General features: G+C 33.7%; 2 protein-coding genes across 3 annotated transcripts; one reads left to right on the top strand and one right to left on the bottom strand.

Moving 5' to 3' along the window:
- Positions 1 to 149: 149 nt before the first annotated feature.
- LOC110612812 (FK506-binding protein 5) lies at positions 150 to 3,832 on the top strand. Its single transcript, XM_021753626.2, has 3 exons — positions 150 to 547; positions 650 to 731; positions 845 to 3,832. Exons 1-3 carry the CDS (start codon positions 345 to 347, stop codon positions 3,692 to 3,694), a joined length of 3,135 nt encoding a protein of 1,044 aa, XP_021609318.1. The 5' UTR covers positions 150 to 344; the 3' UTR covers positions 3,695 to 3,832.
- A 202-nt stretch (positions 3,833 to 4,034) lies between these two features.
- Positions 4,035 to 12,981, bottom strand: LOC110612819 (putative GTP diphosphokinase RSH1, chloroplastic). Of its 2 annotated transcripts, none has more exons than XM_021753637.2 (24): positions 12,639 to 12,981; positions 12,073 to 12,263; positions 10,962 to 11,141; positions 10,784 to 10,849; positions 10,595 to 10,687; positions 10,367 to 10,498; positions 10,150 to 10,251; positions 9,973 to 10,050; positions 9,818 to 9,889; positions 9,162 to 9,269; positions 8,882 to 8,979; positions 8,331 to 8,391; positions 8,173 to 8,235; positions 8,026 to 8,082; positions 7,837 to 7,938; positions 7,395 to 7,553; positions 7,136 to 7,267; positions 6,962 to 7,048; positions 6,100 to 6,171; positions 5,621 to 5,707; positions 5,075 to 5,534; positions 4,801 to 4,862; positions 4,626 to 4,694; positions 4,035 to 4,499 (listed from the first exon to the last, which is right to left on the bottom strand). In XM_021753637.2, exons 1-24 carry the CDS (start codon positions 12,661 to 12,663, stop codon positions 4,395 to 4,397), a joined length of 2,661 nt encoding a protein of 886 aa, XP_021609329.1. In that variant the 5' UTR covers positions 12,664 to 12,981; the 3' UTR covers positions 4,035 to 4,394. The 2 variants fall into 2 exon arrangements, with proteins under 2 accessions (XP_021609329.1, XP_043817778.1); XM_043961843.1 differs by having other exon boundaries at positions 4,094 to 4,499; positions 12,625 to 12,981.
- Between the last annotated feature and the right edge of the window lie 2,604 nt (positions 12,982 to 15,585).

The raw sequence follows: 15,585 nt of genomic DNA, 5'->3' as shown, positions 1-15,585 counted from the left end.
CATTTGCTAATAAAAATTAGGACATGTAGGGTTGGCATTAATTTGCATGTTATGTTCTTAAATTATTAGCTTTTTTAGCAAAATGAAATTTGGAAAATTAATAAGCATCCATTTCAATATAAAAAATAATAAATCTCTGACCTCTTCAAACTCCGAGATCGATTCTGATCCTTCTAAAGTCAACAGCCCACTGGCACTCTTTTCTATTTATCCTTTTTATCATTTTCTCCACAATGTCATCATAAAATCCTCAGACTCTTCTGGATCAAATATGACACGACAAACATTGAACGTTGCAACCTCTGTACTGCACCCAAAGACAAAATAAAACAACATCATCATCCATGGAGAAGCGCCAGAGTAAGCAAAGGAAGGCTCAAATTCGCTCACCTGGTGGAGATCATATCGGGGGGCTGCTTGTTTGGGGCGGAGCCTTGGCTTTTGCAGGTTTGGCTACAGCTTTTGCTGTTCACAAAGGTAAAAGAAGGGATGCAGATGAGACCAGCAGCCGCCGGAAGGAAGAAGACCAAACAAATCAAGGGCTGCGGTTCGTCCTTCAAATTTCATCTCTAACTTTTCTTTGTAGTCCATGGATCCTGTATTGCTTCCTTTATGTGCATATATAATTGAGAATATGTCTGATGTTCAGCTGCGGAAGCAATGGGTCAACGAAGATGGCTGCGACCCAGATGAATTCTTGCGAGGTTGTTTCTACTGAAGGTTTGATTTCGGTAATTTATCCTTTTCCACTCTTAATCCTTCAAGATTTACATATACAAATTGATTATTTCGTACAAGCGAATGCAAATAGATTATCTTCTGATTACTTGGTGATTTGGTTCAGAAAGAAAACCTTGCATCTACAAACAATTGCGGAAATGAGGATTCTAACAATGATTATCAGGGGGCGATCCACAAGGATGATTCGAAACTAGATTGCATTAAATCAGGCAACAATCATAGCGAGATTGAAGAATTATCATCTCCGAGCCCTTCCTTGTATTATCTGAAAAACAGGATTGAGAATGATTCAGTTGAGGAGGCACCCTTATTTGAAGTAATTGAAGGTATAAAAGGGAAGGAAGCATTGGATACTGTAGAAATAGAAGATGATACTTCATCAATGGATTTAGTTAAGGAAAAAGAAGAAAATGACGATGATGATGATCAGGAGGAGGAAGATGCTCTAAAGTTAGAAGATGAAACATCATCAATGGATTTAGTTGAAGAAAAAGAAGAAAATGGCGATGATGATGATCAGAAGGAGGAAGAAACCAGTGATGCTGTAAAGCTAGAAGTTAAAACTTTATCAATGGATTTAATTGAAGAAAAAGAAGAAAATAGTGACGGCGATGATCAGGAGGAGGAAGAAACCAGTGATGCTCTAAAGATAGAAGTTGAAAATTTATCAATTGATTTAATTGAAGAAAAAGAAGAAACTGGTGACGGCAATGATCAGGAGAAGGAAGAAACCAGTGCTGTAAAGGTAGAAGATGAAACTTCATCAATGGATTTAGTTAAAGGAAAAGAAGAAAATGGCGACGGTGATGATCAGGAGGAGGAAGAAACCAGTGATGCTGTAAAGATAGAAGATGAAACTTCATCAATGGATTTAGTTGAAGGAAAAGAAGAAAACGGCAATGGTGATGATCAGGAGGAGGAAGAAACCAATGATGCTGCAAAGATAGAAGTTGAAACTTTATCAATTGATTTAATTGAAGAAAAAGAAGAAAATAGTAACAGCGATGATGAGGAGAAGGAAGAAACCAGTGATACTGTAAAGATAGAAGATGAAACTTCATCAATAGATTTAGTTGAAGGAAAAGAAGAAAATAGTGATGGTGATGATCAAGATGTTGTAAAGATAGAAGTTGAAACTTCATCAATTGATTTAATTGAAGAAAAAGAAGAAAATGGTGACGGCGATGATGAAGAGAAGGAAGAAACCAGTGATGCTGTAAAGGTAGAAGATGAAACTTCATCTATGGATTTAGTTGAAGGAAAAGAAGAAAATGGCAACGGTGATGATCAGGAGGAGGAAGAAGCTAGTGATGATCAGAAGGAGGAAGAAACCAGTAATGCTACAAAGATAGAAGTTGAAACTTCATCAATGAATTTAGTTGAAGAAAAAGAAAAAAATTGCAACGGTGATGATCAGGAGGAGAAAGAAGCTAGTGATGATCAGAAGGAGGAAGAAACCAGTAATGCTACAAAGATAGAAGTTGAAACTTCATCAATGAATTTAGTTGAAGAAAAAGAAAAAAATTGCAACGGTGATGATCAGGAGGAGGAAGAAGCTAGTGATGATCAGAAGGAGGAAGAAACCAGTAATGCTATAAAGATAGTTGAAGAAAAAGAAAAAAATTGCAACTGTGATCAGGAGGAGGAAGAAACCAGCAATGCTGTAAAGATAGAAGTTGAAACTTCATCAATGAATTTAGTTGAAGCAAAAGAAGAAAAAAGCGACGGTGATGATCAAAAGGAGGAAGAAACCAATGATGATCAAATGATAGAAGTTGAAACTTCATTAATGGATTTAGTTGAAGAAAAAGAAGAAAATGGCAACGGTGATGGTCAGAAGGAAGAAGAAACCAGTGATGATGTAAAGATAGAAGTTGAAACTTCATCAATGAATTTAGTTGAAGAAAAAGAAGAAAATGGCGACGGTGATGATCAGAAGGAGGAAGAAATCAGTGATGATCAGAAGATAGAAGAACTTCTATCAATGGGTTTAGTTGAAGAAAAAGAAGAAAATGGCAACGGTGATGGTCAGGAGGAGGAAGAAATCAATAATACTGTAAAGATAGAAGTTGAAACTTCATCAATGAATTTAGTTGAAGAAAAGGAAGAAAATGGCGATGTTGATGATCAAGAAAAGGAAGAAATTAGTGATGCTGTAAAGATTGAAGTTGAAACTTCATCAATGGATTTAGTGGAAGAAAAAGAAGAAAATGGCGATGATAATGATTGGGAGGAAGAAGAAACCAGTTATGATCAGGAGGTGGAAGAAACCAAAGAGGATTCACCCTTGGTAGAAAGAAATGACATTGAAAAGGAACCAATGGTCAGCTTTGTGGAGATATGTGCAGAGAAAACTTCATCAATCCATTCAATCAAAGAAGCAGAGGATTATGACAGGGAGTTCAGACAGGCCTTGGCTCCGGTGGAAAGAATTGAAGTCTGGGGAAAGGTTGAAGCGTTTGAGGATGCTCCGAAGGCAAGTGAAAACACAACTCCAACAATGCATCCAGTTGAAGAGGAAGAAGAGGAGCATGGTGATGAAGAATACGCCATGGAGAAAGGCGAAGAGAATTCAGAAGCAACAGGAACCTCTCCCGCTGGATCCAACGAAGAGAAAATTTGGCCAATGGAATTGGTAGAAGCATTGTCAGAGGAGCTCAGCAACACCCTTGAAGCGAATATTTTAGAGAAAAATCAGACCAACAAAATCGAAGAGCCTATTTTCTCCGACGACAGCGAAATCAATTTCCTTTACGATTGCGGATATAATAATCATACCCAGAGATCAACGTTCTTGAAGAAAGAAGGAACCCTGGAGTTTACAGGAGCGAATGACCAACCAAAGCGCTCCATGATATGGAAGAATTGGGTTTGGCATATATTAGTGCTGGCAATGGCATTAATGGTGTTATTTTTATCTACCCGTGGCAAAGCTATATTTTACTTTTCTTAATTATGATTCCCTCCTTGTCCTATGAGACATAGAAAAACTGAAATCATCCCTCCTTGTCCTATGAGACATAGAAAAACTGAAATCAATCAATTTCACTCGGTTGTGAAAGGAATAAAAATCGAGGCTCTGTTCTATCAATTGGATGTTAATGTAGCTCATCATCTGATCACCTCTGTGATCACTAGGCTGTTTGACTCTCATTAATAAACGGTTAAGAGCAAGCCTTAACCAGAAGGGATAACCCACGTCTCTTCTCGCTATAACAAGCAGGAAGAAGCAATCTCATAAAACGATACGATGAGGGGCATTAGTCGCGGACAATCTAGGTAAATGAAAACTAGAAAAAGGAACAATTAAATGTTAATTTAAAAAACAAGAAAGAAAGAAAGAATACCTATATGGCAAGGATTCTTACGACCCCTTTGTATAAGTGTTTCCATCCTCTCTTCACAAGTATTTTTACTTCTGTGTACACTATCACTCTTTCTCTCTATATACAACGCCCTGAATTTCCAGACAGAATTGGCTCCAATTTTCTGCCGCTGGTTTATTATGGTTATTCAACAAAAAGACAAACCTATTGAACTAATTATCCAAAATGTAAGAACACCAGAATCTTGGTTTTCTGGATGGCCAAAACTTCTTACCCAAGCCTGCAATAGCTGGGTGACCTACATTGCTCGTTCTGTAAAATGATTAATTAGCATTCAAGAAATTGGGGGTTTTCCATTGAGCTTGTCCAGCTGCAACCCGTAGACCATCCCAAAACACCCAAAATCAGATCCACACTCGAGCATGCCTTAACCTGAAGGAGATAGAAGCAAGCATATAGGGACCAAATAACGTCATAAATGCTTGTGCAATATGAGCGAGAGAGAGAGAGAGAGAGAGAGAGTGAGTGAGAGGGAGAGACTAATTACTGATACACTACCAAATTATCAAGGTTTCCATCAATATGAAATAACATCACAGCCATTCCCCTTCCTCGATCAATTTCAGCCTGGTCGATGGAAGTAGAAAAAATTGTTGCAGGTCAAATATTTAAGCAAATCATTAACAAAGTACAAGTAACAGCTCAATGAGACATTTAATAAATAGTCACTCACCACACAGGAACATATAGCTATGCCTACAGAGGCCAATGCTGTTGTAACCTCAGCCATCATGCCTGCCATAACATTTATGCAAGTATGGGTTAAAGATAAAATTTGGGGTGATCAATGCTTAATAATAACTCGACATTATGCCTCAGTCAAAAAATGATTAGTAAGTGGCCCGCAGAATTTGCATGTCCACCAGCATCAATAGCTCAATTTTGTTTGAGACCACTTGACAGAAGAGATAAGCTAAACATGTCTCTTCCAATTAAGGGACTCTTACCTCTTCGATCGATGCATACCACACAAAGCCACTGGATTGAGTGCCCTTCAAGACTGTGCCAAGAGGCAACCTTGCTGGCATGCCAACTTTCTAAACCAGGCAAGACTTCCTTGTACATTGGAATATTTGACTCTATCATTTTGGCAACATCATTTCCCTGTGACAATAACTCCCCCTTTGCCTCCAAACTCGCATGTTGCAAATGCTTATTATTCTTCCCATTGACCTTCGGGACCCAAGCACTTCCATTGTTAGAAGGCATGAGCAGATCCTCAGAATATTTCCCTTGAGATGACTTCTCCACAACATTCCTAAAGATTTTCTCCCACAGAGTCCTATTCCATTCAGTATTGTCTGGGAGTTCTTCTACTTCACTCTCCTCTTCAGAATCAGCTACGAAGTCATTTACTGTATCTGCTGTTATTTCAGCAGCAGATAATGCAGCTTGCTCCCTTAGGAACTGAGACGATGATGATTTTTCTATTTTCAGTCCTCAGCAATTACAAAAAATAAAATAGCATCTTCAATCTAATTAACTAAACCTACTTTCATAATTTTGTGTCTGGCACTTCGTGTTTTTGCATGTTGCAGCCATTGCTTGTGCCTTTGAAAAGCTGATTTGCTAGAGAGTGCCTGAGGAAACAAAAAAGTTTTAAGAAGAGAAGAACAAAGCATTAATGGTGCACAAGTGAACTTCCATGTGAACAAGAAACTATGTGAACTGTCGAGGAGAGAGAGCAATCGTGATTAAAAAAATACATGTTGTAAAGAACATGACCAGTTATGAGCCAACCTCCAAAACTTAATCATGCTCTGGTCACCACAAAGCAAAATAAAAGAAATGATCTATGGCAAAATCATGTTGAGTTCCCAAATCTAATAAGAAATAACAAGCAGAAAAATATTGTATCTGTGTGTTTCCTAATCACGAATGGGAACTGTGCCTCCACAAAATCTAAAAATAAAGAAAAGAAAAACTATAGGTTCTCTTCAAAATAAAAGTACAAGGGATGTCAAATACTAACACTATAGGTGATTATCTCCACAACTTCAGCATTGGCAAGTACATGCATTGGAGAAACTAGATTACCATTGACCTGGAAAAAAAAAGTAGTTAGGCTTTTTTAACCTTTTCATCTAATTCATTTTTTAAAAGAAAAATATACAATGCCTGTTTAAAACTTCAAAAGTCTTTTCTAAACTTGAAAACTAGAGTAGGATAACCTCCATATTTCTTTTTCAATTTGGAAAACTGTTATCCAATTCCCAAACTCAAAAAGAAAATTCAAGAAATACATTGACCAAGTAAACCCACTTTCCATAAATTTGGATAACCTAGTTTTCTTTTTTTCCAAACTTGAAAAGAAAATTTGGAATGCAAATTAAATTTTTAATTCTATATCAAATTTAAAAACTTGAAATTTGCTTTCTAAGGTACTGTGGTTCAAGTTTTGCTTTTTCGCTTCATATGGACAGAGTAAATGTAACAAATCTTGATCTCCTACAAAAGAAAATTTGATCTTTTTTATAGATACACTGTGCCATGTAAGCAAACATGTTTTAAACAGAAAAGTTATAAGTAAATTTGAACAACTTTAGCAAAGCCAACTTAGCAATGCCTAAGAAAATAATTCTTTCTGTTTTCTCTTTTTTGATGGGTAAACACATTTTCCAACAGTTCCTTTTTTTTTTGTTGTGTGTGTGTGTGCAAGTAACTATGCCGTTAGACTCATATCTTTGTTTTTCTTTAGAATTGCAAATGATCATGACATTTCTTTTTTTTTGTGTGTGTGTGTGTGTGCGTGCAAGTAACTATGCCGTTAGACTCATCTTTGTTTTCTTTAGAATTGCAAATGACCATGACATTAACAAATTGAAAAAGGAGACCTTTGCAGCCACCATCTTGTTGCCAATTTCGGTGTGTATCATATAAGCATAGTCGATTACTGTTGCCCCTTTTGGCAAATTTTTTATCTGTACACAATATCAATAAATTTTAGTAATCCGGAAAATCATGCGAATTCACCCTCTTACTCATAATTGATCAACCCACTCCCTTACCTCTCCCCTTGGCGTAAATACAAAGACACGGCTTCCTAACAGATCTCTAGTGATGGTATCTACAAATTCTCTGGAGCTCATGTTGCCAACAAACTCCTCTTGCCATTCTCTAATTGCATTGAGCCAACCAATCTGGAGGACAGAAAGGACTTCAAGATGAAATTAGCATCCACGTCAGGGGCATAAAAACATTTTTTCAACAAGTTCCTTGTGGACGTCTGCTAATTGTCACAATTTATCAAGAGAAAAATTAGTATACCCTGAGCGCAATGTTTGCATTGTTAAGACAGACCGTCTTCCCTCTTGAACTTCTACCACTAGGCATTGCATGTCCAACTAAACCCGTAACAAATACTCTCCCACTATAATGAGCAGCAATGCCTCGCTCAGCTATCAGATCCATCTCTTCAGTTCTGATCTGTTAAAAGGCATCATCCTTTTTTATGTAACTAAATATGTAACAAGTAACAACCAAATATGCAACAAAACAATATTTCAGAAAACAATAGAGAAGTTCCCTGAAATACAGTACAAAAATATATAAAGTTCTGCACAGAGGCCTTGAAAAAGAGAAAGTGGCAGTTCTGCAGGACTCAACTAGAAAAATGCAGGGGAAAAAAAAACAAAAACCAAAGCAAACCCTCACTTCACTCATAGCATGTATAATGGAAACTTGGTAACTAATTAACATTGAACAATACCTGAACCTCCAGTCTAAACATGCTCTCATACAGAAACGGAATCACAGTCGTATGAAGACTTTGATAACCATTAGGCTTTGGAGTTGCAATATAGTCCTTCATCTGTTTCAAGAATTGAACATAATATATAACCAACTATTTTTAATATTCTCACTATGCACTTCAAAAACAAAAACAAGGAATACATACAGCTCTAGGAATAGGGGTCCAGATTCCGTGGACCAAGCCAAGAACATGGTAGCATATCTGCATAATTTGCAAACACATGAACAGTACATATGGCATACCAAAGTGGGTGCAGCAGATGATGCAGAAAGTTTCAGAAAAATGATTTACCTGCTGTGAAGTGCACAGAGGCCCAACTCCAACACATGGCTTTGGCTTTATAATAATTCGGAGCTGGTTATAAGCAATAAAAAATGTCAACAAGCAAATGTAAAACTACAAAAAGATTCAGGGCCAGGTGTTTGGTTAACCTCACTGACTGAACAAACCTGTGCAATTTGGTTAACCTCACTGATCGAACCTTTAGATTTAAGCACTGCTTTGTAAATACTGAAAGCAAACAAAATATTCCAATTAAAAGATGCGAAGAGAAGGGAAAAGTATATTTGAAGCCACAATATCAACAGCCCTAGAAGGGATAAAACGGTCAGTAAAGGCATTTCCCAAAAGAATTACAATCTCTAGGGCATTACATGAAGCACTTAACAAAAATACAATCTCATTACCAATCTAAATGAATCAAACGTCATCTTTCTAGACCTTTTAAGAACCAAGAAGGGTAATTCAGGGGTGGTAGGCTCTTTCACACACACACGCACATGCATCAACAGTAGGAGTTAATTTGTCATTGCAATTGAGCCTCTATTCATTATAGAAACTTCTATAACAGTTCTTTGTAGCTCTTTATTAATTATCAAAAGAATTACTGAAATAATGATAAAACAGTATTATGAGCAACATGGGATTAAAAGAAAAATAGCAAGCAGGCCAAATATGTAAATGAACAAAAAGATGTTAGAAATAAGGTTCATGGCTTCACCTATAAGGCTCCTTACATGCAGAGCGAACTTCAGTCTTCACAGTCATAAGATCTAGGAACTGATCATCCTCGATCTTTTTCTTCAAAATTTTATTTGCCTGTGCAATGGAAATAGTCTTAGAAAAGCAATGACCATAATGATGCAAGACTACCTCAAAAACCACCAAAGTTAACATTCCCTATGCCTCAAGTGTAAAAGTTGTACTTCAGGATAGTAAAAAGAATCCTTCTTGAGCTCTGTTAAAATAAGTGCATGATAAATATTATTTAAAAAGAATACCTCCAGAAGCTCTTTCTCATGTTCTTTGTAGAGGTCTGCAACTCTCCTCTTAACCTTAGCATAATCCTGAGGGTTTGTGTACATGAATGACAGATTTTCAAGCTCAGACTGCAAAATAATATTAGTTGCATGGTCAATAATTTAAGAGAAAAAAAAAAAATTGAAGAGTACAAAATACACCAAAACATCCCACACTTGGGGCTTTGACTTTTGAGTAAAAGAGGAGTATAGTATCATGCTATGCAAGCCAACAGTAGAGAAAAGAGGGTGCATCTGCAATTACTGTAAAATAATCTTCTCAATTAGAACAAATTTGCAAACCCACACACACCGGTATGTACATTATATTGGACTAATTTATGAGATCATGGTCTTTATATAATAATGATCTGAAAATAGAAGATACAAGTACAACACCTTAGGTTCTTCAAGCTCAAAGCCAGTCATTCTCAATGTTAAAACTAAATGGTGGAATGAACCTTAAAAGTAAATTATATTTATAAGGATCTAAAATTCAACATTTTGAACTTTGATCACTTTATATGATGAAGATCATTTTAAAAGACAAGCTCAAGATTTTAAGCTGCAAATAGTTATCTCCAACTCAATTTCACAGAATAGAAATTGACATTTGAAAAGTCAGCACATAGGTTTACCTTGATTTGATACATTCCTAGCAGTTTTGCAAGAGGAGCAAAGACCTGAAGTGTTTCCATTGCAATGCTGGACTGCACAAAATGTAACAATGTTAAAAATGGCAACTAAATAGTCAAAAATAAATTATGAGCTCTTCTTTTTCTTTCAACTATACCTGCTTACGTGGAGGCATATGTGAAAGAGTGCGCATGTTATGTAACCTGTCAGCTAATTTGACTATAATTACACGAACCTGAAACACCACAAGTTTTTGTTGCAACTAGCTTGGACAATAGATAAGCCTTGGTATTTAAAAAAATGAATAATAAAGAAGATATAAGGAATAAATCACCTCCTCTGTCATGGCAAGAAACATTTGCCGTAGGTCATCAGCTTTTACATCCTGTACCGAATCACTTTCATTCTTACACTTTAATTTTCCCAATTTGGATACCTAGCAGTAAAGGGAATAAACTGATATCAATATACGCTCAAATCACAATGATAGTTTGTGTAAGATGAATGTCATCCACTAAAAAACATAATGACACCCATAAAAAGTATAACACCTTAGTCTCTCCTTCTACAATGTGGCGTACAGTGGGACCAAATTCCTCCTCTATTCTTTCGAAAGTGACAACATTTGTATCTTCAACAGTATCATGCAGTAATCCAGCAGCAATTGACTCCCAATCCAACTCCTAAAAGAACAAGCAAGTTAAAGACTCTTAGATTGTAGGGTGCAATTCAAAGCAGATTTCAAGTATGTGCATACTTTTAAATTCTAAGTAACTCACAAGTTCTCCTAGAATGCGTGCAACTTCTACTGGATGAATGATGAATGGCTCTCCACTGCGTCTTTTCTGACCATCATGAGCCTCAAAAGCCAGCTGTGCCAATGAAATTACTAAATTGATAAATTCATAAGCACTTCAGAATACAGATTTCCAGAATGGTAGAAAAGGTTCATATAAGTAGAAGGCTACCTTAAGGGCATTATGGACCAATTCCAATTCTTTGGGTGAAAGATATGAAACAGTAGGCCTAAGATCCTGAAGCAATCACAAAATCAACATCATAAGCTATAGTCAACTGGAAGTAATCCTACTTTCATGATGATGATTATCACAAGTGATACCAATGGTATCAATTGAGCAATTTTACCTCCCACAAAGTTTCAGGAGAAACCTCATCAAAGGCACCTGAGGAAATGGATGAAGAAAAAAACAGCTGCCATCTTTGACCAGCAACATGATGCTTTCTAGATTTAATGAGTCTCCCAAGAAGAGCAGACCCAAAAGCTTCAATTGAATAACAGCTTCCTATATCCAAGACTTCACATTTCTGGCAAAAGCATAACATTGGAATAGCAAAAGGAGGTAAACAAATGATATTAAGAAACATGTTAATAATTTTATATATATATACATATATATATACATATATCACAGCAAGAGCAGATAATTTAAGTATGATCAAGATAAGTTAACAAAGAGGCAAGGGACAGAAGCATTTCCCTAAGAAGATAAGTTTAACACACATGTGTATATATATTCGGAAGGGAGGAGTGGAAGACTACAGCAATTCTTGGGACAAAGAAGTGCAATACTCATTAATCACATTGCCTCACTTGGATAGGGATGCAAGATTAAAAGAAATAATAGAAGTGGAAGTGTATCAATAAATCCTGTTTGGATCACAAATAATAAAAGAATTAGAAAAATAACGAATTACTCGCATCCTGAGACTATTTTATTAGCCTTCCCAAAGTTGTTGGAATGAGAATGGAGGAAAAGAAGTTTAAAGGAAAATTTGCAGCATGATATTATGGCCTTTGTTAAATTTTCACCCCAAAAGCTAGCTCAACAAGAGGAGTGGCTAAGACATTGACCTATTCCAAATCGAATCCACCCTTGTGTTTCCAGGACTATAGACTACACTGGAGCGTGAAATATTTATGGAAGGCTCAACATCGGTGGAGAAGCTATGATACCATGCCTAACTCACACAAAAGCTAGCTAAGGGGAGAGGAATGCCTAAAGCACGACACATATTACCCGACGTGGGATTCATCAGCCTTGCCATGGTAATAAGCTCACATAAATTATACTGGTATTTTTATGATTTAGATCATTTCCCATTTCGTTCAGTAACTACATAAATTTCCTTTTCTTTATTTTTTACTAGTTCACTAGATAAAGGATACCATCATTTCAATTATTTTTGGATTAATTATAATGGAGGCAATAACATGGAATCAATTTAAGCAACTTACAGATTTGAACTGATTCCTTCTTCCATTTCGCCCAGATAAGAAAGACGAAGACTGAGGAGAATGCGCAGTGCTTGCAAGAAACCCTGTCAATATTCTAGGAGCTTTCCACGCACAAGAGAGAACGCTACAGTCATATCTTCCGCTGCCATCTCCTTTTGATAATTTACAAACGTTCACGCATTCCAATGATACTAAAAATAAACAACCAAAAAAAAATAAGGCATCGAAATCATATGATAAACAGAAAAAAATTTAGCCAAATTCATCTTCAGCTTATTTTAATCCAAGACTTGCAGAAGTATAAACATAGAAAGAAAACAAAAGTTAGCCTAAACTACTACAGAAAAATGAATTCAACTAAATGAACACGTTACTGTAAACTCGGATCCCTAAGGTATAAAAATTATCTCATTCAAAGACACATTTGATGAGCATCCAAACAAGGGGCTAAGCACAATCAAACTGCGGAATTGATAAACCGTGCTTACAGTACAACTAACACAAGATTAGGAAAACAATTCAAAGACAAAATTCGTCAAAATCTTCAGAAGCTAAAGTGGAGGCACCTGACAAGGAAGAAGCAGACGCCATTTCTGGAGCTAAGCAATCTCATTGATTTGAACTGGAAGCATTTAAGACGATGCAAACATGAAAATTAGGAGAAAGCAGATGCGGATAGCACGAATCAGCATTCACTCCAATTTACCAGAGAGAGGGGCTGGCTACTGAGGTAAGAATCTGTGTAATGAGCTGAAAAGCCTAACGTTTTGGTATCGCAAAGCTTAAGATTATGGACAAATAAGCGATGGAATTGAACGACGGAGGTGATGAGATAATCTAGAGAGAGAGAGAGAGAGAGAGAGAGAGATAGATATGGAGTCGTTTAGCGGAGGCCACACAAAATGAATGCGGCCGTTCAATACATAAAAGATATTTTTCTCTTTTATCTTTCTTATTTTGGTGATGCAAATCTCTTGATTAGTTGTTTTCCTTTTAGATTTCTCTTAGTAATTTTTAGGTGAACTTTTTTAAATTATATGTAAAATATTATATAATTTTATACACTTACGCTATTTTTTCAAGTTGAGTTTTACAATTTAACGTATTAAATTAAATTAATTTATATTAATTTATAATAGTTAAATTTTAATAAGTGTTGGAGGAATATTTAAAAATCAATTAAAAGTAAAATTTTAATTAAAAATATTATATTTAAAAATATGATAAAATACGTGATAATTATTATAATTTTTCCTAATATTTTAAAGAAATAAAATTAAAACAAGTTAATAAAAAATAAATGTAAAACATTTATTTAATATTAGTTTTACCATATCCGGAGAGTGCAATGTAATGGCATGTTCAAGTCTTAATATGGATTATTTTTAAAATTTTAAAACAAGCGTTTTAGTTCCATGTGAATCCATATTTATTGGGTCATTAAATTTTAAATATTACCATACTTGAAATATAATAAATATTCATATTTTAATTTTAAATTTCAAGTTACAATATAAGGATAATTATATTCTGTTTAAAATGTTTTTTATTTTAATTAATTGAAAATATATAAAATTTAATAAAAATATAAAATTAATAAACTTATTTAAAATTATATTTCTTTATTAATGATATTATACATATAAAAAACAATGCTTATATGTTTTAATATTATAAAAGTTTGACAGGTGAAAATTTTAAGTCGAATAATATTTAATTAATTTATATTTAAAAAAAAGTATTCTCAACATTATATATAATAGACATAAAAGTAAACAGTAAAATACTAAATGCACCTTTAATTTTTTTAATTTCGCTATAAATAAGCAGTGCTTTCTCGGTATGGCTCATGAAAAATATAACTTATATTAAATATCTTTATTTATGATTTCATGTAATTATGAATTTTTATTTTTTCAATTATATTTTGTATGATTATTATTCAGACATCCGCTTGTTCTATAAGAGTTCTATTTTGCAAGCTGATTGGGCATCTCAGATCAATTTTTTTTAGGTGCAAATATAATTGCATTTCAAGGCTATTGAGTAGCAAAACTATTATAAAAATTATAAATCACGTAAGTTATATAAAAGTCAATCATGTGATAGCAATTTTTTCAATTAGTTTAGTTGCTTACCTATTACAAACTAAAAGAAATATAAAAAATATAAGCTATAGATTCTAATATCATGTAATAAAACTTGTATTTTTCTTATTAAAATTGATGAACTCCAAATGTATTGAGCAATTATTAAACATAATACCAATTATACCCATAGGAAAAACTAATTCTTTTATAAGACATAACAATGTAATTATCGGATGAACACTTTACTTCGTCTAATTTCTGATAAAAGGTTGACCAGTGATTGGTGTTTTGTTTTGGCCGAGGACTTCATGGACATCTAGAGTTATTAGGAGAATTTGGTCAAAGGTTTATTCTACGCTCTAGATGCTAGAGTCAAATAATATTATAAATTTATAATTTAAATTGTTTAAATATAATGGATTTTTTGTTTTATTTACCAACTTTAAGTAAAATTAATCATTTGACTATTTTAGAAACTGTGAATTTTAATTTATAAATTCATCAATATTTTTAAATATTTATTTTATTCAAAATATATTAAAAACCGCTTCAAAATTTATAAATTGCCCTCTTGATTCCTTTTAGCATTGTAAGTCCTATGAAGAAAAAGGGAATTCTCAAAATGCATTTACTTAATCAAGAAAGCCAGAAAATCATGTACTTAAACAAAATTAAGATACAAATATTTTTTATATATTATTAGATATATAAATCTACTTATTCGATTAATTTAAATTTATAATAAGTAAATTTATTAAAAAATTCAAATTAAATTTTTTTTTTTTAATTCCTTTAAAAAAACTCTCATATTTAAAATTTTAACTTAAAAATTTTAATTAAATAAAAAAATCACATCATCCTGATCACGGGATTTTTTGCTTCTAATTTTAATTGGTTAAACGAGAAGGAAAGAATCGCGTCCGCTCGCTTTGGGAATCAAAGGACAAAAATGAGAAGATTCTATGAGGCTAAAAGCAACTTTTATATTTATTTATTTTTTCCAAACCAGAAAAAAAAAAAAAAAAAAAAAAAGCGCTCAAAAAGCTTTTCTCTCTTTCACTTCGGATGGCAGTGGTTTTTCTCGTATAAATTTGCTTTCTTGTATAAAATATTTATAAATTTATATATAGAAGTGATTATAAGGTTCTTAACGAAAAAACATTTTCTCTTTTAAAAAGAGAAATACCTAATTTTATTTTAAATCAAAAAAATAATTTATATTAATTATTTTTTTTGAATATTTTAAAAAGTAAAAAATATAAAAAATATTTTTTTAATAATATTTTTTATAAAATAAATGAAAACTAAAAGAAATGATATCTTATCTGATTTTATATAAATTTATTTGAATTATTATTTTTACAAAATAAATAATATCAAACAAAAAAGAATAATAATTTATTATTATAAATGTCAAATTAAA

The sequence above is a fragment of the Manihot esculenta genome, chromosome 1 (assembly GCF_001659605.2).
Source record: "Manihot esculenta cultivar AM560-2 chromosome 1, M.esculenta_v8, whole genome shotgun sequence".
Classification (NCBI taxonomy): Eukaryota; Viridiplantae; Streptophyta; class Magnoliopsida; order Malpighiales; family Euphorbiaceae; genus Manihot; species Manihot esculenta.
Note: the sequence above shows the minus strand (reverse complement) of the source record. Positions and strands in the feature narration are given on the sequence as shown.